The sequence below is a fragment of the Oreochromis aureus genome, linkage group 5 (assembly GCF_013358895.1).
Source record: "Oreochromis aureus strain Israel breed Guangdong linkage group 5, ZZ_aureus, whole genome shotgun sequence".
Classification (NCBI taxonomy): domain Eukaryota; kingdom Metazoa; phylum Chordata; class Actinopteri; order Cichliformes; family Cichlidae; genus Oreochromis; species Oreochromis aureus.
Window position 1 is genome coordinate 23,814,303 of NC_052946.1, and position 27,860 is coordinate 23,842,162.

Here is a 27,860-nt window from a genome sequence, read left to right on the forward strand (position 1 = left end):
TGCTAGTCACAGCATGTCTTCTATGGGTCCGCCCGGATTTGACACAGCATCAGAAGAGAGCTTGGACGCATGATAATTCACACCACTACACAATGACGCAGGACCACATCCACCCTTGGATGAACAATGCATGGTACCGCTATGTCTATGACAGCACACCTACTAAAGACTGCTATGTCTGCTCACATATGCCGCCAACAACACAGCATGCAACGTTGTATGGCAAAGCAATGAACATGACTCAGGTAAAGTGTGCAGCAAGTTACGCCAGCCTCGGGTACCAGTACCCTGGAATTGTGATCAACCACAGCGAGTCCTCCGTGACTCGTCTCATACACGTCACTGTGTGAGGCTGTGTTGGGGCATTCGTCCATGTACATGTAAAAAGCGCTGAGTCTGTGTTTCTTGCCTCCTGAGTTTTCTCTTAACAGCAACTTTACACAAATTTGGTTTTGGAACCTCTTTCATAAACTGGTTAAAAATATTATATAATTCCCCAACAGCTTGTGTCAGAACAAATGACCAAACATCCTCCAGCTTCTGTCTCCTGAGGGGCACCAGGCAGGGATGCCCACTCTCCCCTTCACTGTTTGCAATTTTTATTGAGCCACTAGCAGCAGCAATTAGACAGAATTCAGTAATTAAGGGCATAAAATGCAAGAATGTAGAACATAAAATCAGCCTTTATGCGGATGATGTGTTACTTTTTCTCCAAAACTCACAAACCAATATCTCTGGGGTGATTGAATTGATAAATTCTTTCTCAAGAGTCTCAGATTATTCAATCAACTGGTCAAAATCTACAGTTCTTCCGATTAATTGCTCTTTCCATAATTCTTCTCCTACACCACTGCAATCTGGAAATATAAAATATTTAGGTATTAATGTCTCTCCTAAGCTTTCAGAATTAACTAAATTAAACCACATCCCGCTTTTAAAGACAGTAGAAAGCGATCTGGCTAGATGGAAATCTTTACCTATATCACTCATGGGAAGGGTTGCCGCTATAAAAATGATGGTCTTGCCAAAAATAAACTATTTGTTTTCAATGATCCCAAATAAGCCATCACAAGATTGGTTCAGATCTCTAGACTCATGTATTTCTAAATTCCTTTGGAAAGACAAACCCCACGTATCAGCTTAAAAAACATTACAAAGGACCAAGGATAAAGGAGGATTAGATCTGCCTAACTTTAATCACTATTTTTAGCCAACAGGCTTCAGTTCATCTCTAGATGGTTTAAACACAGCTTCTTAGATGAGCCCTGGCTAGATGTAGAACAGGCACTATGTAATAATCTAGAAATTTCAGACCTACTATTTATCAGATCAAACATCAAAAGACATGAGTGCTTTAAAAGCATCAACATCAGCTCTTCTCTGACAGCATGGTGGGAGTTTCTAAAAATGACAGCGTCCTCATTAATCCCATGCAAACGTACACCTATCTGGAATAACCCTGACATATTACAAAACAATAATATGATTAATTTTCCAGAATGGAGTTGTAAAGGAATTAAATACTTAGAACATATATTAGAGGGAACAGAATTTATTCCATTTGACAGACTAGTTACACAATATGGGATCAACAAGAAAAGATTTTTAGAATATCAACAAATTAAATCCATTGTAAAAAAGAGATTTAACCTCAGTCAAGCTGAATTACAAACACCACCAAGTGCGGTACACTGTCTTACTCTTAAATCACCCAAATTATTATCTAAAATATACAGAACACTTTCTAAAATAGATGAATCAATATCCCTTCCTATTGCAAAGTGGGAAGCAGATTTATCAGTAAGCTTAGACCAAAACTTCTGGTCTCAGGTATGCTTAAAAACCTTTAAATTGATTAAAAATCCCAGTCTGCAATTAATATAATACAAATTACTACATAGAGTGCACTATACTGGTCATCGGATGTTCAAGATGGGCTTTACATCTTCCAACAACTACTCACACTGTCAAGGCAATACACCAGACAATTACATCCACGCCCTTTGGTTCTGTCCACCAGTGCAGAAGTTTTGGCGTGAGATATGTGAAACTTATCAAAGTGTCTGAAATGTAACATTCCAGCCTCCCCTTTAGTGTGCTTGCTGAGCAACTTGGATGAGGTCACTGCAGAAATAAACACAGCCCACATTGTTTTTACAGCCCTATGCATCGCCAAGAAAACGGTCCTCCTTAACTGGAAAAATAAAAATAATCTTAATTCTAATCAATATAAAAACCATCTAATAGATCACATTAGTCTTGATACAGCCTCTGCCACCACATTTGATCAATCCCTTTGGGCTCCTTTGATCGGCTTCATCACCTAGTGGGGGTGGGGGGTCATGGTTTGGTCCTGCCTTCGCTATTGTGGTTGATGTGGAGGTTGGGATGGGCTTAGGCGCCAGGAGAACCCCTAGAGACGTTATCCCTGGAGGCTCAACCCGGGGTTGTGGTCATAACCTGGTTAGTGGCTCTGGTCGCTCTTAGAGGGTGTTCTCCTCGTGGCTGCGTGCAGCGGGGCTGGGGGATGGTCTGTACTGGCGGACGTAGGTTACTGGCCTGGTGGCCTGGCTGCCCCTGAGTGGATCCGGGGCAGGCGGGGGGGCTTGGGGTTCAGGGGTGCTTCGTCTCCGTGATGGGGCTCTGGCTGGGCCTTGGGGCTTCGGTCCTCGTCGGTGTGTCACCGAGGTTGTGGGCGGGTGGGTGCACGGGGCTCAGCCCTGGCGCAGGGGCCTCTGGTGCATCGGTCTAACTGGGGGCTCTTCAACTGGCAGGAGGTTGTTCCATCCTTGCAGAAGTCCACTCTGCAGGTGGGGAGAGACACAGGAGAGGTGGAGAATAAACCTAACCTGGGTGTCTGTTGTCTTGTGTAGTCTGGAGATGATTGAATGTTGGGGTGGGTATAGTTTCCTCTGCGGTGGGGTGGGGTGGGCTTCCCCAGGTCCTGTGGGGCATCTTGCCCCTCCCTTCTTTTCCTCCCCATCCCCGGCTGCCTCCTCTTCCCGCTCCACCACACCCACCCACACAGGTAGGGCCTTGGGGTGCGGGTGTGTCACCAGGGTGCAGGGGAGGCATCCCCCCCTCTGTCCCCTTCTGGCCACCTGTGCCTCAATTTTATTTCACAACTTAGACATCCACATTATTCACACTCTCATAACACACACACACACACACACACACACACACACACACACACACACACACACACACACACATATATATATACAGTTAAGCCCATAATTATTCATACCCCTGCCGAATTTTGACTTAAAGTTACTTTTGTTCAACAAGCAAGTTCGTTTTGAGCAGAAATGACACAGGTGTCTCCCAAAGATAATAAGACGATGTACAAGAGGCATCATTGTGGAAAAAATATTTCTCAGGTTTTATTTATATTTTAGCAAAAAGTATCATGTCCAGAATTATTCATACCCTTCTCAATAATCAATAGAAAAAAGCCTTTATTGGCTATTACAGCAATCAAACGCTTCCTATAATTGCCGACCAGCTTTTTGCATGTCTCCACAGGCATTTTGCCCATTCATCTTTAGCAATGAGCTCCAAATCTTTCAGGTTGGAGGGTCTTCTTGCCATCACCCTGATCTTTAGCTCCCTCCACAGATTCTCAATTGGATTCAAGTCAGGACTCTGGCTAGGCCACTGCAAAACGTTAATGTTGTTGTCTGCTAACCATTTCTTCACCACGTTTGCTGTATGTTTTGGGTCATTGTCGTGCTAAAATGTCCACTGGTTCCCAAGGCCAAGTTTTTCTGCAGACTGCCTGATGTTGTTGTTGAGAATCTTCATGTATTGCTCTTTTTCATGGTGCTGTTTACTGTGATTAGGTTCCATGGTCCATTGGCTAAAAAACACCCCAAAGCATTAGGTTCCCACCACCATGTTTGACAGTGGGGATGGTGTTTTTTGGGTTGAAGGCTTCTCCATTTTTATGCCAAATGAAGGCAACATCATTGTGACCAAATAATTCAATTTTTGTTTCATCTGACCATAACACTGAAGACCAGAAACCTTCTTCTTTGTCCAGATGAGCATTTGCAAAGGCCAAATGAGCTTTTGCATGCCTTAAAAGTGCCTGGAGAAGTGGCGTTTTCCTTGGTCTGCATCCGTGGAACCCAACAGTGTCCGTTGGACTGTCTGCCTTGAGACATTGCCACCAGCAGAGCCCAGATTCACCAGAATGGCCTTGGTGGTGATCCTTGGATTCTTTTTCACCTCTCTCACTATTCTCCTGGCCAGCACAGGTTTCACTTTTGGCTTCCGACAACGTCCTCTGAGATTTTCCACAGTGCGGAACATCTTGTATTTTTAATAATACTTTGCACTGTAGCCACTGGAACTTGAAAACATTTGGATATGGCCTTGTAGCCCATTCCTCACTTGTGAGCAGCCACAATGCGCAGCTGCAGGTCCTCACTGAGTTCCTTTGTCTTAGCCATGAATGTCCACAGACCACCTGCAGAGAGCTGCTGTTTTTCAACTGTTGAGTTGATCAAAACAGCTATTTCCAATTAATCAGGGTAATTAGGATGCTTTAGAACAGCTTTGACTATTTGGAATGGATGGAACTTTGGATTTTCCCAGAGACTGTGACAGTTTGTAAAGGGTATGAATAATTCTGGACATGATACTTTTTGCTCAAATGTAAATAAAAGCTGAGAAATATTTTTTTTCCACAATGATGCGTCTTGTATATCATCTTATTATCTTTTGTGAGATGCCTGTGTCATTTCCAGTCAAAAAATAACTTGCTAGTTGAATAAAAGTAACAAGTACTGACTGACATGATATTGATATGGTAACGGTAAAGAGAGTAATTGATGGTATTGTAAAACCGCTACAATATATTTTTAATTTGTCTTTCCAGGAAGGGGTTTTTCCACAACAAATGAAAGTTGCAAAAATTATTCCCATTTATAAATCAGGTGAAAAGCATTGTTTTACAAATTATAGACCAGTGTCGGTACTCTCTCAGTTTTCTAAGATACTGGAAAAACTATTCATAAAAAGATTTGATAGCTTTGTGGATAAACATGAATTGTTGGCAAATTGCCAGTATGGGTTTAGAAATAACAGATCAACAGTTTTGGCATTGATGGATTTAATGGAAGAAATAACTGAATGTATGGATAAGAAGAAGTATGCACTTGGAGTCTTTCTAGATCTAAAAAAGCATTTGATACTGTTGACCACAAAATTCTAATAATCAAACTGGAAAAATATGGGTTTAGGGTGTGGTATTAGATTGGATAAAAGCTATGTGATGAATCGACAGCAATATGTACAAATAAATGAGTTTAAATCTAAATTGATGGATATTGAATGTGGAGTACCTCAAGGATCAGTATTGGGACCAAAAATGTTTATTATGTATATAAATGATATTTGTAAAGTATCGAAGATACTAAAGTTTGTAATTTTGCAGATGATACCAATATACTTTGTTCAGGTGTGGAATTTCAACAGGTTTTGGAGGTGATCACACAGGAGTTAAAGATGTTAAAGAAGTGGTTTGATAGAAACAAATTGTCCTTAAATTTAAATAAAACGAAATTTATGTTATTCGGAAACTATAAGAAAAACATTAATATTGAAATTTGTGTTGATAATGTATATCTAGAAAGGGTTAATACCATAAAATTTCTTGGTGTGATCATTGATCATAAGGCCTGTTGGAAATCACACATCACTTATGTGAGGGGAAAGTTAGCACGGGCATTGCTGTCTTGGGGAAAGTAAAAAACAATTTTGGATGGGAAAACATTGTATATGTTATATTGTGCTTTACTATTACCATACATGAGTTATTGTGTAGAGGTTTGGGGAAATACATATAAAAGTAATATTCAGACTATAATTATAATGCAGAAAAGGGCTATTAGATTAATAAATCAGGAGGGGTATAGGGCTCACACAAACCCGCTCTTTATTAAGACCCAAGCTATAAAATTCCAGGATCTGGTGAAGTTTAAAACAGTGCAAATAATATATAAGGCAAGGAAAGGGATGCTCCCAATCGAAATAAGTAAATGGTTCTTAGAAAGAGAAGGAGGTATAATTTTAGAGGAAGTGGAATTTAAAATTACAAAAGTAAGAACAACATTGAAAAGGATGTCTATTTCAATAGCGGAGTTAAATTTTGGAATGAGTTAAAAGAAGAAATAAAGGTCAGTAGTGATATAAACCAGTTTAAAATAAAACTCAAAAAAGAAATTTTAAATAAGTATAAGAATGAAGAAAATGCAATTAACCCAAGACAGCAGTCAAACTGATGTTTATTTTCTTGATTTTCTTGTTGAACATGACAATTTTTTTTTTATTTTATTTTTTTGTGATGTTATTATGTTCTAAGTTGAAGGCATTGTAAACGTTTTGTTGTTCAAATTTAGATGATGAGGATGTAAACCTGAGGGGGTAGGGCTAAATAAGTATATACTTCAGCCTACTCCTTTTCAAACAACTGCATGGAATGATTTTATGAAATGTTGGTGAATGTATATGTTTGAAATAAAAATGAACTGAACTGAACTGAAAAAAATAACTTTAAGTCAAAATTTGCCAGGGGTATGAATAATTATGGGCTTAACTGTATATATAGGGCCTTGAGGGTGACCACGTTAACGGCGTCCAGAGGACGGTCTGTGTATTCAACCCTACCTCTGGTGCCGGTGCCCACCTCTCAATTTTAAATCCATGTAGACATTGAGGGTTCTCGGGAGGGGCCGTGCTAACACCTGCTGCTCTCTGGCAGCAGCACCATGCCCTCCCTTGTTTTAAATGCACTTTAGAACAACACGCAGCAACACTACACATGAGCGGGAGGAGGGAGGTATGGGGTCTTCACACACCCCCGTTCTCTACTAGCCATCGGGGCGGGGGTCTGGGAGGAGGTGTTGGCTGTCCGATTGGCCTCCCTGCTGCTGCGGAGCCTGGGGCGGTCTGCTTGCCTCCACTCCGGGGGAAAGGGTCACATCTCTTGGGTCTGGGTGCCGTTTCCCCCTCTGGGGGCGAGAGTACCTGGACCCGGGGCATAGAGTATGTTTGGGGAGTATGATTGTGTGTACATGTCTATGTATGTCTATCCCTACGTTGGGTGAGTGCTGAGTGTTTGTATATGTGTGCATGAGGGTGGGAAAGCATGTTTATGTCTGTGTGTGCCTGTTTGTCTGTGTCTATATGTCAGGTTGGGACTCCACCTCCCTGGGTACTCCCAGGCCCTCCAGGTGTGGAGGCCTATCTCCCCTCACCACACTCCCTGCTGGTAACTGATGGCCTCAGGGGTTGGTGCATTGGTGGTTCTTGGTGTCCGGGGCTGGGCGCTCAGGTATGCACCAGCTCACTCCTGGTGGCTACTTGGCGGGGCCTGGTGCCTGTCGCTCGGTCAGGCCTCTTCCGGGGCAAAGGGGGCCCTCGGGCCTCCGGCCTCGGGGCCTGCAACTCGGTTCACTCTGGCACAGCTGGCTGCTGGCAGAGCCGGCGGGCACGCCAGTGCAGCCCCCTCTGGCTTCTGCTACGTGGCTACTGGGTGACCCCCTCGTCTGGGGATCTCCTCAGCCCTTCCCAGGAGGGTGGCACGGATGCCCCTCCGGTGGTACTCCTTGGGCTCTCGCACTCTGGGGCCTCTGGATGTCTGGAGCCTGGATGTCCTCCATGCCTGCTTCATGCCCTGGGGGACGGGGCTATGGCCCTCCACACCCTCTAGCAGACCGTTACATGGGGAAACCTTTTGTATACAAGCGCGTTGATCCACACAGGTGTGCACACGGGTGTTCACTGTTCGTAGACAACTACACCTTTCTTAGCTGCTACTTCAAAGCACTTTGTGCGCTGTCTGTCCTGCGTGCTGCACAACAACTTTCAATATTTAGTATTTACTGCTGTTCACACTCAGCTAGATTAACGTGATGGTGTTGTGTTTAGTATGTTGCTTTGTTTTTGTTTGGGTTTTTTTTGCTTGTCTTCTCTTCTTTCTCTCTCAACAGGTGATCCAGGAGATTTTTTTTTTCTCTTTGTCTTTGTAAGTGCCCTTTCTCACTGTCCCTTTTCCCTTCTGTTTTTCTTTTCCTTCCTCTCTTTCTTTCTCCCTTTCCTATCCCCCAGTCATGTCTGTCCCATCTGTAACAACTGAAAATGTTACAGATGGAAAAAAAAAAAAAAAAAAAGAACTGAAGAAGCTTCTCGGATGAGAGGTGAAACATCTTCAAGGAAACTTTAAAAAGTACGGACGCCTTCTTTACAAGTTCCTTAGACTTCACAAAGAAATGTTCAGCCCTAACTTTGTGGGTGGAAACGGAGGCTGCAATGCTGCAAGCCTGACTGCTCATCACACCTTTGTTACCTTGGTATTTTTCCTCTACCTTGCACACAAGCTGAAGCCAGTTAATTATAGTGTGCAAGTAAAGACATGGGTGGAGGTTTTTTTATTTCTAATCGCCCATCTTGCAGATAACTAAACCAAACACGGTGGTACTGCAAGGCCAACATAATCACCTCAGGATTAAGTCACAATGAACATCTACTCCAAATTCGAAGAAATTCCCTCAGGGCATTCCTGCAATATTTCCATGAATGGGAGGGACAAAATGCCTCCAGGAAAAGCTGCATTTAGCAGATCCATATAAACACAGAGACAATTGTGATTGCAAGCTACCATGAGAAATCAGTTTAAGAATGACAGCCTCTTTATAAATTGCTGATTAATACAGTGGCTTGCAAAAGTATTCGGCCCCCTTGAACTTTTCCACATTTTGTCACATTACAGCCACAAACATGAATCAATTTTATTGGAATTCCACGTGAAAGACCAATACAAAGTGGTGTACACGTGAGAAGTGGAACGAAAATCATACATGATTCCAAACATTTTTTACAAATAAATAACTGAAAAGTGGGGTGTGCGTAATTATTCAGCCCCCTGAGTCAATACTTTGTAGAACCACCTTTTGCTGCAATTACAGCTGCCAGTCTTTTAGGGTATGTCTCTACCAGCTTTGCACATCTAGAGACTGAAATCCTTGCCCATTCTTCTTTGCAAAACAGCTCCAGCTCAGTCAGATTAGATGGACAGCGTTTGTGAACAGCAGTTTTCAGATCTGTGGAAAAGTTCAAGGGGCCCGAATACTTTTGCAAGCCACTGTATCTCTCACCATGTGCTCTCTGGGTCAAATGAGCAGACTCCAGCTCATCAGTCAAACGCCGGATCTCATTGTGCGCCATTGCCAGCTGACGGGAGCCCTCCTCCAGGTCCCGCTCCAGCCGGGAGCATTCTCTCCCCAAACTGCTTTCCTGGCCAGCCAAAAATCTGGCCTCAGCCTGCGAATACAACACGCATCAACTTACTGCATGTCCAATACAGCAATAACTGACAAGCTCTAAAAGGAAGTAAGCAGGAGCAGGAACATATAGAGTAAATGTTTAGAGGTCCATGCAAGAACTGGACACCTTGAGAAGTGCAGTGTGTCAAGATGCATCAGTCGGGTAGTATCTTGAAATTCTTCTGCCATGCAAATTCCCTAACCTGTGCTCAGAACAGAGCTAAATAACACTGGAACAGAAAATAAGAGTTTGTAGTTAATGTGGATGCTGATGAATGGCTAACATGCAAGATATTTATGTTTATACATTATACAAAAATAAAGTCAGCATCAGTCCCTCAGAGCAATCTTAGTGTTCGTTAGTATTTAAAGGAGATGAGCGAACTAACGACATACATACAGGAATAAAAGTATGTTTGTTCTGTGAAGACTTGAGTCCAAAGAGTTTTTTCCACCTGCTCTGCCCATGACGTGGTGCCCCCTTGTGGGCAGCCTGTAGAATAACATTTGAAGACAGCATCACAGACTAGGGCTACGTTCACACTGCAGGCGAAAGCGCATCAAATCCGATTTTTTCGCCCCTATGCGACCCGTATCCGATCATGGTATGACAGTGTGAACGGCACAAATCCGATATTTTCAAATCCGATCTGGGTCACTTTCGTATGTGGTACTGAATCCGATACGTATCCGATGTTTTAGAAAGTGACTGCTGTGTGAACGGTCAAGTCGCATTAAATCCGTCTTTTACGTCACTGACACAAGACAGACGCCAATTATCAGCGCCGGAGAAGCGCCCGATAGGACATCGCGAACGATTTCCTACCATCCGGTGAAACTGTTGGGAAGATAACGTTGGAGAAATGTGAACATTTTATTTTTATTGTATTTTCTGCAGATTCTGACAGAAATCTGCAGCACCGCTCCTCTAAAACAGCAAAAAGGATCATTATTAGGTCATCTACATTATTATGTAAATAACAAAATAACTTAAAGCAAAAATTGGGAAACGTAAAGTCCGAAGTCTTTATATTAAGGGCAATCAGTCAAACAATATTGTTTGCTCTGGGTCTAAACAGAGCGAGTTGTGTGTGACATCTTCTTTTGCGCATGCGGGCCGCTTTGAGCGTTCACACTAGAAAGCGTTTGATGTCGCATTTTATGTGTAGTGTGAACAAGCAGACAAAAAAATCGGATTTGATCAAAAAAATCGGAATTGAGCATTAAGACCTGCAGTGTGAACGTAGCCTAAGACAGGGGTCTGCAACCTTTAACACCCAAAGAGCCACTTGGACCCGGTTTCCACGGAAAAGAAAACACTGGGAGCCGCAAATACTTTTTGAAATCTAAAATGAAGATAACATTGTATATATTGTTTGTTTGTTTTTTATCTTTATGCTTTGTGTGAACAACTAAAGTAAGTAAGTAAAGTTTATTTATTAAGCGCTTTTCACAGACAGGCAGTCACAAAGTGCTGGACACAAATATTAAAATAAACAATACAATCGATAGACATTATACACAATGTAAAAGATCAAATGTAAATAATGTAAATTACGTAGATCAACAAAAGGCTTGTTTGAACAGAAAAGTTTTTAACTGCTTTTTAAAAGAATCCACAGAGCAACTAAGGTGTGTTGCTCATAAAATCCATGAAGTGCTACAGAGAAAATTACATTTTATTTATGTAAATAACACATTTTGAACTCTTAAAGAAATATAACAAAAGGAAAGACACCCAGCTGAACTAAAATGATCCATGTAGCAAACAAAAACTGTTATGAGCCGCCACCCTTATATCGCCTTTGGGCTTTTGGAGCCTTGACCTGACTTTTAAAAAGTAATTGGAAAAAAGCACTATGCTGCTGAAAAATGAAAAATAGATATTTGCGAAATTCTGCCTAAATATGTATTTTACCTGGTTAATGTGTGTGGCAGGGCGTGGTCTGCAGCGCCGCTGCATGCGAGTCGGACGCACCTGAGCGGCACCCGCAATCACGCCTCGCCGCCTTAAAGTCTGTGCTCTCTCTGCTGTTGTGTTGTCGGGCTGTGAGCTGAAAAGCTACAGCCGGCTGTATGCGTACAGCAACCATGTGTGAAAAGTAGTCAATAAAGACATGCTGAAAAGCGTGTTCATGCAAACATCGTCGGGTCTTCCGTGATATGTTTACAATAAGATTTATGGTCCCGAACCTCGGCGCACAGCGTCTGCAAATCGGGGCTTTCATCTTTACGCAGGACTGTAAGCTGTCATCTGTGAGGCGTGAGCGGCGTTTGTTTTTAACATAGTTCACGGTGGAGAACAGCTGCCGATATAATGTGGATCCGAAGATCCATAATTGGCCTACCTGGGGTCGAAAGTCTCGATAAATGCACGGCGTTTCGGCGGGTACACCGGCTTCAGCGAGTGTGACGCTTATTTTGAGCAATGAAAAAATAATAAGATACTAGAAAGGGAAAATTTCAGAAGAAATTTTATGTGTGCCTATGCCGCTGGTAATCAGTGTAGTCTGCCATTCATACGGCTACAGAGAGCAAAACTCAGCAGAGCAGCCATTCTCCACCATGAACTATGGTAAAACAAACACCGCTTTCGCGCCTCACAGATGACACCTTACAGTTTTGGGTAAAGATGAAGTTGCTTTGTACAGCCCCGATTTGCAGACGCTGTGCACAGAGGTTCATGAGCAGAAGTCCCATTGTACCACGGCAGACCCGACAATGTTTGCATGAACACGCTTTGAAGCATTACGTTATGGACCACTTTTCACACATGGTTGGTGTACCCACACAACCGGCTGTAGCTTTTCAACTTACACACACCCAAAAAACAGCCGAGAGAGCACAAACAACGCCCGTGAGGCGTGATTGCAGATGCCGCTCAGGTGGGTCCACCTCCCCTGCAGCGGCACTGCAGACCACGCCCCGCCACACACATCAAACACGTAAAATAAATATTTATGCACTTTTGCATTCACTTTTTGTCTTTTGGTATTTTTACACAGTGTTCTGAATGATGAGCAATGGTCTACAGCCAATCTTGTGTATTATTATACAAACTTTGGTTGTAAGATTCAGATAACTATTTAATAAAAGCTAAATATTTTATATGAGAGTAAGAAAGAAAAGTATATCTTTGTGTCCACCTTTCTCTGTTAATGGCCTACCTGCCCCCCTGGCAAAAGCTTTGCTAGATCCGCCCCTGCACAGTTACCAGCTGTCAGCTACACAAAAAAGGAGCTTGGTGTTTACAGGAGTGCAGAATTATTAGGCAAATGAGTATTTTGTCCACATCATCCTCTTCATGCATGTTGTCTTACTCCAAGCTGTATAGGCTCGAAAGCCTACTACCAATTAATCATATTAGGTGATGTGCATCTCTGTAATGAGAAGGGGTGTGGTCTAATGACATCAACACCCTATATCAGGTGTGCATAACTATTAGGCAACTTCCTTTCCTTTGGCAAAATGGGTCAAAAGAAGGACTTGACAGGCTCAGAAAAGTCAAAAATAGTGAGATATCTTGCAGAGGGATGCAGCAGTCTTAAAATTGCAAAGCTTCTGAAGCGTGATCATCGAACAATCAAGCGTTTCATTCAAAATAGTCAACAGGGTCGCAAGAAGCGTGTGGAAAAACCAAGGCGCAAAATAACTGCCCATGAACTGAGAAAAGTCAAGCGTGCAGCTGCCAAGATGCCACTTGCCACCAGTTTGGCCATATTTCAGAGCTGCAGCATCACTGGAGTGCCCAAAAGCACAAGGTGTGCAATACTCAGAGACATGGCCAAGGTAAGAAAGGCTGAAAGACGACCACCACTGAACAAGACACACAAGCTGAAACGTCAAGACTGGGCCAAGAAATATCTCAAGACTGATTTTTCTAAGGTTTTATGGACTGATGAAATGAGAGTGAGTCTTGATGGGCCAGATGGATGGGCCCGTGGCTGGATTGGTAAAGGGCAGAGAGCTCCAGTCCGACTCAGACGCCAGCAAGGTGGAGGTGGAGTACTGGTTTGGGCTGGTATCATCAAAGATGAGCTTGTGGGGCCTTTTCGGGTTGAGGATGGAGTCAAGCTCAACTCCCAGTCCTACTGCCAGTTTCTGGAAGACACCTTCTTCAAGCACTGGTACAGGAAGAAGTCTGCATCCTTCAAGAAAAACATGATTTTCATGCAGGACAATGCTCCATCACACGCGTCCAAGTACTCCACAGCGTGGCTGGCAAGAAAGGGTATAAAAGAAGAAAAACTAATGACATGGCCTCCTTGTTCACCTGATCTGAACCCCATTGAGAACCTGTGGTCCATCATCAAATGTGAGATTTACAAGGAGGGAAAACAGTACACCTCTCTGAACAGTGTCTGGGAGGCTGTGGTTGCTGCTGCACGCAATGTTGATGGTGAACAGATCAAAACACTGACAGAATCCATGGATGGCAGGCTTTTGAGTGTCCTTGCAAAGAAAGGTGGCTATATTGGTCGCTGATTTGTTTTTGCTTTGTTTTTGAATGTCAGAAATGTATATTTGTGAATGTGGAGATGTTATATTGGTTTCACTGTAAATAATTGAATAAATAATAAATAAATAATTGAAATGGGTATATATTTGTTTTTGTTAAGCTGCCTAATAATTATGCACAGTAATAGTCACTTGCACACACAGATATCCCCTAAAATAGCTAAAACTAAAAACAAACTAAAACTACTTCCAAAAACATTCAGCTTTGATATTAATGAGTTTTTGGGTTCATTGAGAACATGGTTGTTGTTCAGTAATAAAATTATTCCTCAAAAATACAACTTGCCTAATAATTCTGCACTCCCTGTATTTGTCTCTTAAAAACAGTTCATAACTTCCTTTTTTCAGCTGTGGCTCCAGAAAACATCAGCTGATACTAGAAATTAAAATCAAATTAATTCTAACAACAGCTGATCAAGCTTAAACGTGCTGCTGTTCTTTAGCGCGATAAACAAGAGCGAAAAAGCCGATCGTTGATCAGTTTCATGAGTGAAGTTGCAACTGGCGAGAGAATGACAGGGGAGGCTTCAGAACGACAGAATAAATCGTAATGTTTTCTCTGAATGTGGGGACGATTCCGTTTTGTACGGCAACTCTGACGAACCAACCCTTGTGAATATAATAAAGTTAAACCTCAGTAACTTATCGCAAGCACACAGCTGTCGTGCTAGCTAGCATGCAGTACGATTGTAAAAGGTCAGCACAACGAAAATAAACTACACCTAAACTCTGTTTATATCTGACCCAAATAGAGTGCAGTTCATAACTTCTTACCTGAAATTCAGTTCACCCTCAGCTCCTGCCTTCGCTTTCCCTGATCCACGATTGACCTCCAGGTTAGCAACCACCTTCGCTTTCCCTGATCCACGATTGACCTCCAGGTTAGCAACCACCGGTCGATCGGCGGTCGCCTGCCCCACCTCCTATGTGTGGTTCGCGGCATGTCCTTTCTGTCACACACCGGTGGATAGCTGCCCTCTGTTGTAGCTCCGCTAGCTCCACCACCAAACAACTCAGTTATTTTTTCCACATCGACCAGCATCATCGGCCCATATAAACGAAAAAATAAGTCCAGCTAAGACACAGACCCTTGCCGAGCGATCGGGCGATTAAACAAATTTTAGCCACCTCACTATCAGCCAAGCCTGGGTGGTTTTTCACGAAAAGGGTCGCTAGGCGCTAGCTAGCTAAGCTAGCGGCGCTAGCTAGCTAGCCAGCCGGCTATCAGCAACACGTAAGAGAACTGTTGCTAAATAAACTACACCTAAACTCGGTTTATATCTGACCCAAATAGAGTGCAGGTCATAACTTCTTACCTGAAATTCAGTTCACCTCACGCTCCTGCCTTCGCTTTCCTGATCCACGATTGACCTCCGCGTTATTAAACACCGGACGATCGGCGGTAGCCTCACCGCCTTGTATGTCTCGTTCGCGGCATGTCCTTTCTGTCACACACCGGTGGATAGCTGCCCTCTGTTGTAGCTCCACCACCAAACAACTCAGTTATTTTTTCCACATCGACCAGCATCATCGGCCCATATAAACGAAAAATAAGTCCAGCTAAGACACAGACCCTTGCCGAGCGATTGGGCGATTAAACAAATTTTAGCCACCTCACTATCAGCCAAGCCTGGGTGGTTTTTCACGAAGGTCGCTAGTCGCGCTTAGCTAGCTAGCTAGCCAGCCGGCTATCAGCAACACGTAAGAGAACTGTTGCTAAATAAACTACACCTAAACTCGGTTTATATCTGACCCAAATAGAGTGCAGGTCATAACTTCTTACCTGAAATTCAGTTCACCTCACGCTCCTGCCTTCGCTTTCCCTGATCCACGATTGACCTCGCGTTAGCAAACACCGGACGATCGGCGGTAGCCTCACCGCCTTGTATGTCTCGTTCGCGGCCTGTCCTTTCTGTCACACACGGTGGATAGCTGCCCTCTGTTGTAGCTCCACCACCAAACAACTCAGTTATTTTTTCCACATCGACCAGCATCATCGGCCCATATAAACGAAAAATAAGTCCAGCTAAGACACAGATCCTTGCCGAGCGATCAGGCGATTAAACAAATTTTAGCCACCTCACTATCAGCCAAGCCTGGGTGGTTTTTCACGAAGGCGCTAGCTAGCTAAGCTAGCGGCGCTAGCTAACTAACCCGGCTATCAGCAACACTTAAGAGAATTGTCGCTAATATGGGATGTCTTGATAAAACGAGCAGATATTTGAAGTTTACACACCTACATTCTCGCCTGAAAATATCTTAAAAGTGTATTTTGTGACCTAGAAACACGAATAAAAGACATATAAAACGAAGTGGTGTCCGCCATTGTTTAACTCGGCAGAGGGTGCTATGAATTATGGGATATGGAGTTTTGTAACAAGCATACAGATTTTCAGCCCGTACTACTCCCGGTATACCACTAGAGAGAGCCAACCCACCACAAATAAAGTCTGTTTTTATGGAAATTGGCCTAAATTTGCACTAAAATCTAAATATTTCAAAAACTATAAAAGTCATAAACACCAAAAGTGTATACCATACTAGTCCAGCTCCAGCCGCACAAAATGATCTAACATATGTAACCCTATTTTCAAAACTGTTTGGCAGAGAAGCGGAAAATTTTCACTAAAATATTAATATTTAAAAACTATAATAGTTATAAACACCAAAAGTCATAGCACACCATTCCTGATCCAGCCGCACAAAATGAGGTAACATATATGAAGCTTGTCTCAAAACTCATGGGGCGAGTTTCAGCTGCAAAATTTCAGGCGGAAACTGAAGAATAATAATAATAATAACTAGAAAGCGAAAATTTCAGAAGAAATTTTATGTGTGCCTATGCCGCTGCTAATCACTGTAGTTTGCCATTCATACGGCTACAGAGAGCAAAACTCAGAAGAGCAGCCATTCTCCACCATGAACTATGGTAAAACAAACACCGCTCACGCTTCACAGATGACAGCTTACAGTTTTGTGTAAAGATGAAGCTACTTTGTACAGCGCCGATTTGCAGACGCTGTGCACACAGGTTCATGAGCAGAAGTCCCATTGTACCACGGCAGACCCGACAATGTTTGCATGAACACACTTTGAAGCATTACATTATAGACCACTTTTCACACATGCATTCACTTTTTGTTTTTGTTGTTTTTTACACAGTGTTCTGAATTATGAACAATGGTCTACAGCCAATCCTGTGTATTATTATACAAACTTTGGTTGTGAGATTCAGATAACTATTTAATAAAAGCTAAATATTTTATATGAGAGTAAGAAAGAAAAGTATATCTTTGTGTCCACCTTTCTCTGTTAATGCCCTAGCTCCCCCTAAAAGCTTTGCTAGATCCGCCCCTGCACAGTTACCAGCTGTCAGCTACACAAAAAGGAGCTTGGTCTTTGTCTCTCAGAAACAACTCATAACTTCCTTCAACTCATTCATGTCACCTAAAGTGTAAACCTGTTTCTCCATCACCAGTTCAGCTCTGATGATTCAGTAAGGACATCTCCTGATTTCATCTTCATGCTCCAGCAAACATCAGCTGATACTAGAAATTAAAATCAAAAGAATTCTAACAACAGCTGATCAAGCTTAAACGTGCTGCTGTTGTTTAGCGCGATAAATAAGAGCGAACAGCCGATCATTGATCAGTTTCATGATTGACGTTTCAACACGCGAGAGAATGACAGGGAGGCTTCGTAACGACAGAATAAATCATAATGTTTTCTCTGAATGTGGGACGATTCCGTTTGTGCGGCACGGCAACTCTATGAACTAACCCTAATGAATAAAATAAAGTCCAACGTCAGTAACTTAGTGCGCACACAGCTGTATATAAACTCCCGTGGCATTACGATTGTAAAAGGTCAACGAAAATAAATTACACCTAAACTCGGTTTATATCTGACCCAAATAGAGAGCGACCGGTGCTGACACGAGTTTCACCCGCCTCAATATAAGCCAAGTCTGGGTGCTTTTTCACGAAGGGTTGCTAGCGGCGCGAGCTAACTATGCTAGCGGCGCTAGCTAGCTAAGCCGGCTATCAGCAACACATAAGAAAACTGCTGCTAAAGAAACTACACCTAAAACTCGGTTTATATCTGACCCAAATAGAGAGCGACCGGTGCTGACACGAGTTTCACCCGCCTCAATATAAGCCAAGCCTGGGTGCTTTTTCACGAAGGGTTGCTAGCGGCGCGAGCTAACTATGCTAGCGGCGCTAGCTAGCTAGCCGACTATCAGCAACACATAAGAGAACTGCTGCTAAATAAACTACACCTAAACTCGGTTTATATCTGACCCAAATAGAGTGCAGTTCATAACTTCTTACCTGAAATTCAGTTCACCTCACGCTCCTGCCTTCGCTTTCCCTGATCCATGATTGACCACCGCGTTAGCAATCGCCTGCCCGGCCTCGTATGTCTCGTTGGCGGCATGTCCTTTCTGTCACACACCGGTGGATAGCTGCCCTCTGTTGTAGCTCCACCACCAAACAACTCAGTTATTTTTTCCACATCGACCAGCATCATCGGCCCATATAAAGCGAAAAATAAGTCCAGCTAAGACACAGACCCTTGCCGAGCGATCGGGCTATTAAACAAATTTTAGCCACCTCACTATCAGCCAAGCCTGGGTGGTTTTCATGAAGGGTCGCTAGCGCGCTAGCTAGCTAAGCTAGCGGCGCTAGCTAGCTAGCCAGCCGGCTATCAGCAACACGTAAGAGAACTGTTGCTAAATAAACTACACCTAAACTCGGTTTATATCTGACCCAAATAGAGTGCAGGTCATAATTTCTTACCTGAAATTCAGTTCACCTCACGCTCCTGCCTTCGCTTTCCCTGATCCACGATTGACCTCCGCGTTAGCAAACACCGTCGCCTGCCTCGTATGTCTCATTCGCGGCATATCCTTTCTGTCATACACCGTGGATAGCTGCCCACTGTTGTAGCTCCGGCGTTATAGCACCACCAAACAACTCAGTTATTTTTTCCACATCCAGCTGTAACTCCGATTCTGTCGCGAGCATTTGCGAGACCGGGAGGTGAAACGACAGAGAGTCCCTCGCTATCCATTTGCAGCCAAATGCGGCAGCTAGCTAGGTAGCCGGCTAGCTGTCAGGCAGGACCGACGTAGTCAGAGCACTGTCGCTAAATATGGGATGTCTTGATAAAACAAGCAGATATTTGAAGTTTACACACCTACATTCTCGCCTGAAAATATCTTAAAAGCTTATTTTGTGACCTAGAAACACGAATAAAAGACATATAAAACGAAGTGGTGGCCGCCATTGTTCACTCTGTAGAGGCGTGCTATGAATTGTGGGACATGGAGTTTTCAACACAAGGATAAATCTTTTCGGCTGTACTACTCCCGGTATACCACTAGAGAGAGCCAAGACACCACAAATGAAGTCTGTTTATTTGGCGCCAAAAGATGAATTGGCCTAAATTTGCACTAAAATATTAATATTTAAAAACTATAAAAGTTATAAACACCAAAAGTCATAACATAATAGTCCAGCTCCAGCCGCACAAAATGATCTAACATATGTAACCCTAATGTCAAAACTGTTTGGCAGAGGAGCGCGGGAAAATTTTCACTAAAATATTAATATTTAAAAACTATAAAATTCATAAACACCAAAAGTCATAGCACACCATTCCAGATCCGGCCGCACAAAATGAGGTAACATATATGAAGCTTGTCTCAAAACTGCGAGGCGAGATTCGCTGCAAAATTTCAGGCGGAAACTGGAGAATAATAATAATAACTAGAAAGCGAAAATTTCAGAAGAAATTTTATGTGTGCCTATGCGCTGCTAATCACTGTAGTTGCCATTCATACGGCTACAGACAGCAAAACTCAGAAGAGCAGCCATTCTCCACCATGAACTATGGTAAAACAAACACCGCTCACGCTTCACAGATGACAGCTTACAGTTTTGTGTAAAGATGAAGTTACCAGTACAGCGCCGATTTGCAGGCGCTGTGCACACAGGTTCATGAGCAGAAGTCCCATTGTACCACGGCAGACCCGACAATGTTTGCATGAACACGCTTTGAAGCATTACATTATAGACCACTTTTCACACATGCATTCACTTTTTGTTTTTGTTATTTCTACACAGTGTTCTGAATTATGAACAATGGTCTACAGCCAATCTTGTGTATTATTATACAAACTTTGGTTGTGAGATTCAGATGACTATTTAATAAAAGCTAAATATTTTATATGAGAGTAAGAAAGAAAAGTATATCTTTATGTCCACCTTTCTCTGTTAATGCCCTACCTGGCCCCCTGGCAAAAGCTTTACTAGATCCGCCCCTGCACAGTTACCAGCTGTCAGCTACACAAAAAAAGGAGCTTGGTGTTTACAGGAGTGCAGAATTATTAGGCAAATCAGTATTTTGTCCACATCATCCTCTTCATGCATGTTGTCTTACTCCAAGCTGTATAGGCTCGAAAGCCTACTACCAATTAAGCATATTAGGTGATGTGCATCTCTGTAATGAGAAGGGTGTGGTCTAATGACATCAACACCCTATATCAGGTGTGCATAATTATTAGGCAACCTCCTTTCCTTTGGCAAAATGGGTCAAAAGAAGGACTTGACAGGCTCAGAAAAGTCAAAAATAGTGAGATATCTTGCAGAGGGATGCAGCAGTCTTAAAATTGCAAAGCTTCTGAAGCGTGATCATCGAACAATCAAGCGTTTCATTCAAAATAGTCAACAGGGTCGCAAGAAGCGTGTGGAAAAACCAAGGCGCAAAATAACTGCCCATGAACTGAGAAAAGTCAAGCGTGCAGCTGCCAAGATGCCACTTGCCACCAGTTTGGCCATATTTCAGAGCTGCAACATCACTGGAGTGCCCAAAAGCACAAGGTGTGCAATACTCAGAGACAAGGCCGAGGTAAGAAAGGCTGAAAGGCGACCACCACTGAACAAGACACACAAGCTGAAACGTCAAGACTGGGCCAAGAAATATCTCAAGACTGATTTTTCTAAGGTTTTATGGACTGATGAAATGAGAGTGGGTCTTGATGGGCCAGATGGATGGGCCCGTGGCTGGATTGGTAAAGGGCAGAGAGCTCCAGTCCGGCTCAGACGCCAGCAAGGTGGAGGTGGAGTACTGGTTTGGGCTGGTATCATCAAAGATGAGCTTGTGGGGCCTTTTCGGGTTGAGGATGGAGTCAAGCTCAACTCCCAGTCCTACTGCCAGTTTCTGGAAGACACCTTCTTCAAGCAGTGGTACAGGAAGAAGTCTGCATCCTTCAAGAAAAACATGATTTTCATGCAGGACAATGCTCCATCACACGCGTCCAAGTACTCCACAGCGTGGCTGGCAAGAAAGGGTATAAAAGAAGGAAAAACTAATGACATGGCCTCCTTGTTCACCTGATCTGAACCCCATTGAGAACCTGTGGTCCATCATCAAATGTGAGATTTACAAGGAGGGAAAACAGTACACCTCTCTGAGCAGTGTCTGGGAGGCTGTGGTTGCTGCTGCATGCAATGTTGATGGTGAACAGATCAAAACACTGACAGAATCCATGGATGGCAGGCTTTTGAGCGTCCTTGCAAAGAAAGGTAGCTATATTGGTCGCTGATTTGTTTTTGTTTTGTTTTTGAATGTCAGAAATGTATATTTGTGAATGTGGAGATGTTATATTGGTTTCACTGGTAAAATAAATAATTGAAATGGGTATATATTTGTTTTTGTTAAGTTGCCTAATAATTATGCACAGTAATAGTCACCTGCACACACAGATATCCCCTAAAATAGCTAAAACTATAAACTACTTCCAAAAACATTCAGCTTTGATATTAATGAGTTTTTGGGTTCATTGAGAACATGGTTGTTGTTCAATAATAAAATTATTCCTCAAAAATACAACTTGCCTAATAATTCTGCACTCCCTGTATTTGTCTCTCAGAAACGGTTCATAACTTCCCTTCAACTCATTCATGTCACCTAAAGGGTAAACCTGTTTCTCCATCACCTGTTCACCTCTGATGATTCAGTAAGGACATCTGCCGTTTTTACAGCTGTGGCTCCAGCAAACATCAGCTGATACCAGAAATTAAAAGCAAATGAATTCTAACAACAGCTGATCAAGCTTAAACGTGCTGCTGTTGTTTTGCGCGATAAACAAACAAGAGAGAAACGCCGATCATTGATCAGTTTCATGACTGAAGTTTCAACAGGCGATGGATGAAACTTCATCCATCGCGTGAGGTGAACTTCAGTTCACCTCACGCCCTGCCTTCGCTTTCCCTGATCCACGATTGACCTCGCGTTAGCAAACACCGGACGATCGGCGGTAGCCTCACCGCCTTGTATGTCTCGTTCGCGGCATGTCCTTTCTGTCACACACGGTGGATAGCTGCCCTCTGTTGTAGCTCCACCACCAAACAACTCAGTTATTTTTTCCACATCGACCAGCATCATCGGCCCATATAAAGCGAAAAATAAGTCCAGCTAAGACACAGACCCTTGCCGGCGATCGGGCGATTAAACAAATTTTAGCCACCTCACTATCAGCCAAGCCTGGGTGGTTTTTTTCACGAAGGTCGCTAGCGCGCTAGCTAGCTAAGCTTAGCGGCGCTAGCTAGCTAGCCAGCCGGCTATCAGCAACACGTAAGAGAACTGTTGCTAAATAAACTACACCTAAACTCGGTTTATATCTGACCCAAATAGAGTGCAGGTCATAACTTCTTACCTGAAATTCAGTTCACCTCACGCTCCTGCCTTCGCTTTCCCTGATCCACGATTGACCTCGCGTTAGCAAACACCGGACGATCGGCGGTAGCCTCACCGCCTTGTATGTCTCGTTCGCGGCATGTCCTTTCTGTCACACACCGGTGGATAGCTGCCCTCTGTTGTAGCTCCACCACCAAACAACTCAGTTATTTTTTCCACATCGACCAGCATCATCGGCCCATATAAACGAAAAATAAGTCCAGCTAAGACACAGACCCTTGCCGAGCGATCGGGCGATTAAACAAATTTTAGCCACCTCACTATCAGCCAAGCCTGGGTGGTTTTTCACGAAGGGTCGCTAGCCGCGCTAGCTAGCTAAGCTAGCGGCGCTAGCTAGCTAGCCAAGCCGGCTATCAGCAACACGTAAGAGAACTGTTGCTAAATAAACTACACCTAAACTCGGTTTATATCTGACCCAAATAGAGTGCAGGTCATAACTTCTTACCTGAAATTCAGTTCACCTCACGCTCCTGCCTTCGCTTTCCCTGATCCACGATTGACCTCCGCGTTAGCAAACACCGGACGATCGGCGGTAGCCTCACCGCCTTGTATGTCTCGTTCGCGGCATGTCCTTTCTGTCACACACCGGTGGATAGCTGCCCTCTGTTGTAGCTCCACCACCAAACAACTCAGTTATTTTTTCCACATCGACCAGCATCATCGGCCCATATAAACGAAAAATAAGTCCAGCTAAGACACAGACCCTTGCCGAGCGATCAGGCGATTAAACAAATTTTAGCCACCTCACTATCAGCCAAGCCTGGGTGGTTTTTCACGAAGGGGCGCTAGCTAGCTAAGCTAGCGGCTTAGCTAGCTAGCCGGCTATCAGCAACACTTAAGAGAATTGTCGCTAATATGGGATGTCTTGATAAAACGAGCAGATATTTGAAGTTTACACACCTACATTCTCGCCTGAAAATATCTTAAAAGTGTATTTTGTGACCTAGAAACACGAATAAAAGACATATAAAGCGAAGTGGTGTCCGCCATTGTTTAACTTTCGGCAGAGGGTGCTATGAATTATGGGATATGGAGTTTTGTAACAAGCATACAGATTTTCAGCCGTACTACTCCCGGTATACCACTAGAGAGAGCCAACCCACCACAAAGAAAGTCTGTTTCTATGGAAATTGGCCTAAATTTGCACTAAAATCTAAATATTTCAAAAACTATAAAAGTCATAAACACCAAAAGTGTATACCATACTGGTCCAGCTCCAGCCGCACAAAATGATGTAACATATGTAACCCTATTTTCAAAACTGTTTCGCAGAGAAGCGCGGGAAAATTTTCACTAAAATATTAATATTTAAAAAACTATAATAGTTATAAACACCAAAAGTCATAGCACACCATTCCTGATCCAGCCGCACAAAATGAGGTAACATATATGAAGCTTGTCTCAAAACTGCGGGGCGAGTTTCGCTGCAAAATTTCAGGCGGAAACTGAAGAATAATAATAATAATAATAAATCCGACGAATAGTAATATGTGTGCCTCTTGTCATAGGCACACATAATAAATCCGACGAATAGTAATATGTGTGCCTCTTTCCATAGGCACACATAATAAATCCGACGAATAGTAATATGTGTGCCTCTTGTCATAGGCACACATAATAATTAGGGCCCGAGCACTGAGAGTGCGAAGGCCCTATTATATCTGCTCCGTTTCTTCTTCTTATTATTATTATTCAGGCAAAACAAGGGCCTTTTTGAGGGCCTAAACATGCTCAAAAACTCATGAAATTTTGCACACATGCCAGGTCTGGTGAAAAATTTTGTATTTTAATGGTTTTACATATGAGCACTGGGAAATGGCTCTAGAGCGCCACCTATGCCTTGTTAAATGCAGCCCTACGACCACATCGTTTGAGCTACATGTATGAAATCTGGCACACATGTGTATCATGCCAAGACGGACAAAAAAAGTCTGTGGATCCATTGACGCAAACCCAACAGGAAGTCCGCAATTTAGAAGTGAAGGTGTCATTTTTGCTCTAATTTTGCCATTTCCATGCCTCGAACTTTTGCGAACTCCTTGGGATTTGGTCGTATAAGCTTCATCTTTGGTCAGTGTCAACTACACACCTGGGCCATGTTAAATTGCGGAGCTTTTGAGTTTTCGCAATACGGTGAGGCCGTGGTGCCACGCGAATTTCGATGACTCGCCATGAAAATCTTATTGCCTCTCGTTCTATCATACATTGTCCGATCTGGACCAAAGAGCACACATATGATAAGGCTCCACCCCTGAACATATTTCAACTGTCATATTTGACATCAGGGACAGCGCCACCTAGTGGGAACAGGAAATGTCATGTTTTACACTTTGGGGTACAGTAGTTTGATGGGAGACATCTGCAGCCTCAAATTTCTCCAGGAAAGCCTTAAGGAGTTGGTCTTGGGTTACAGTGAAAACTGTGACTTTTCGCGAAAGGGTGTGACCCCAGCAGCATGGCAAATATTGATGTTTCGCCATGAAGAAACAAATTAGTATAACTCAATGAAATCCAGTCTGATCAGAACCAGACTTTACAGGCATGACGTCAGACCCGCACTGAACAGATTGATGTGCCCATTGTCAGGAATACGCAGAGCGCCACCTAGTGGCAACAGGAAATGTCATGGCTTTAATTTTGTTGTCTTGATTTTCACAGGTTCATCATGGCCACCTCAAAAGCGGTGAATATCACCATTGAAAATTGTGACTTTAAACTGAACGGCGCACCCTGGTGGCAACGCGGTTCACCATGAACAATGAAGTGGCTTTTGAGGGGCTTGGAAAGTTTAAAAAGTCTTGAAATTTGGCGCACACCTCCAATGTGATGAGGGCTATCTTGTTATGTGATCATTTTCATTGAATAGCGCAAAATGGCTCCACAGCGCCCCCTCGAAAATTTCAAAACAACAGCCCCTGCTCTGTGTTTTATGTATGACTCTGAAACCTGGTGAGCTTATAGGAGATATCAAGATGTACAAAAAAGTCTCTTGGAGCAATATCCCAAATCCAACAGGAAGTCAGCCATTTTAAAATTAATGTGTAATTTTGGCGACATTTTCCCCTCTTTTCAGGCACCGTATTTTGACGAACTCCTCCAAGGGATTTCATCAGATTGACGCGGTCTCCAGTGCGTGGAATCTAAAGACCTTTGTGATGTTAAATTGCGAAGCTTTTTACGTTCAGGGAAACGGGGTGGTCATGGCGGCACGTGGAGTTTCAATCACTCGCCAGAAAGTAGTAATCTGCTGTCACTCAAAAACGCAATGTCCAGTCTCTCCCAAAGGTCGCAGGTGTGATGAGACTCAAGCTCGGAAATGTTTGATATGCCATTTGTCAGTAATGATAAGAGCGCCACCTAGTGGGACGACTATAATCATGATTGAATGAAATGAAATGTTAGCTGGTGGTTAAATGCATGAATTCCATCAATGTGACATCAGATCGGATGTGCTGGTTTTAGGTGCTGAGCGTGGCTCGACGCGAGGGCCCTCATAACGTTGCTTGCAGCTTTAATTTTATTTTTATATTTCAAAATCACAATAATCTTCAAATTTAGAACTACAAGTTAAAAAAGAACTAAACACAAATAAAATACACTTCAGCTAAATACTTCTAATTTATTTTCCCAAACCACCCGGAGCCGCAAAATAAAGACTAAAGAGCCGCATGCGGCTCCGGAGCCGCGGGTTGCCGACCCCTGGACTAGGAAAACAATATGCATGTTGGCCATATGACACTGAATTTGTGATGTTCTTCCTCTAACCTGGGATACGCCGGTGCTCTTCACTTGTGCTCCTTTCCCCATATGATTGGCTGTGTTTCCATATCCCGTCATCTTGTCTGTAAGCTCACTTGTCTCAAGCAGGGAAGCCCTCTCCACCAGGAGGTATGCCACCTGCTCACTGGGGCTGCTGTAAATCAACTCTGTGAGAACCTGTTGGTACAGCATTTTAGCCACCTCGCTAATCTGGGCATCTGACAGAGGAAATCGGTGAGAGGGGTTGATTACTCACGAAATTTGTGAGCAATCAAGTAAATACAGCATGTTTAGGATGATAAAAGAATAAGAAAGCGGAGTCCTTTAGCGTATGAGACTAAAACATCTCTGTCTTTAGAAATTTATGGGTAAATACCATCCAATAATGAGGCAACACTACATTAATTCTGCTCTTGAGTTACTGTAATTTGTATATTGTGTAGGTAAGAATTTTTTACACCTTGAAGTGATATTAGGCGCCGCAGCTGCTCCTTAAGGTGATCATTCTCTTCTTGTATCTCCTGAGCCAAAACATTTTTGTGCTCCGTGAAGAATCTGATCTGCTCCAGCGACTTGCGTACCTTATGCACAGAAAGGACAGATAACAGACTTTCTCTCTTATTGTCACATTCAGATATCTTCAGAGGGGATACCTTACCTCCGCCATTTCTGCTAAGTGCTGAGAGCGGTGGGTTTCCAGGTCTCTGGTCACTTTGCTGAGGCGGCTCATTGTGTGCTGAAGGGCACGCCATAGCAAACACAGCTGAGCTTCCTTTGAGGAGTCAGGAGGAAGACCTTCCTCTTTACACCAAGCAGAGATCTCCTCCAGCTGCTTTTAGTGACAGTGAAGGCAACATGTGGCTGAAAACTCAAAACTCAATAACACCACGTTCTGGGAGATTTTTACTGTTTCCTGCTTCTTGGATTACTGAAAGATAAATTATGTATATGATAAGGTATTGTCACGGGTTCAAAATATTGGGGATGGATACAGGAGGAAAACCAAAATAACAACACTGGTCCGGCCGCGTCAAGTCAAACGATGATTTTAATGAACACACGTGTGGGAGATGAACACTGCACGCAGACAGCATCGATCTCTCTCCGAAAACCACACAACAATAGTTTTATGAAAATCAGGGTATTGGAACGCCCCTCATGCGTAAAGTAGGTACAATACAATCAATGTTGACAACTTTTAACACATTAAAAGAACATCTTCTTCTTCCCGAGGCCAGATCCTTCCCAGTAATCTTCTAACTCTGCTTATCCCCTGGAACAAACAGTCTCTCCTGCAAGCATAATCAAACAGCTACAAGGCTTTGCAGATTGCTATTTAAATGTTTGAACTCTCCCCTACACATGAGTTTAACTACTGCTTGTGTGTGTGCGTGTGTGCCTCGACCTCAGCATTCACTCTGTCTATAAGGACAGAGGCCAACTCTTCATGTGTGCAATAACCTAACTGAAACCATACATGTAATATGT

The 27,860-nt window shown here is 43.1% G+C and overlaps 1 protein-coding gene across 1 annotated transcript in view; it reads right to left on the reverse strand.

The window, feature by feature from the left end:
* The window catches only part of LOC120440386, a 93,079-nt gene extending 65,585 nt beyond the window's left edge, over positions 1-27,494 (reverse strand). The window contains exons 1-5 of the mRNA XM_039612757.1: positions 27,031-27,494; positions 26,833-26,953; positions 26,379-26,590; positions 9,733-9,825; positions 9,165-9,330 (exon numbers count right to left, since the gene is read on the reverse strand). Coding sequence (XP_039468691.1) covers positions 9,165-9,330; positions 9,733-9,825; positions 26,379-26,590; positions 26,833-26,953; positions 27,031-27,102 — 664 coding nt within the window. The 5' untranslated portion in view covers positions 27,103-27,494. The remainder of the gene's footprint in view (positions 1-9,164; positions 9,331-9,732; positions 9,826-26,378; positions 26,591-26,832; positions 26,954-27,030) is intronic.
* Between the last annotated feature and the right edge of the window lie 366 nt (positions 27,495-27,860).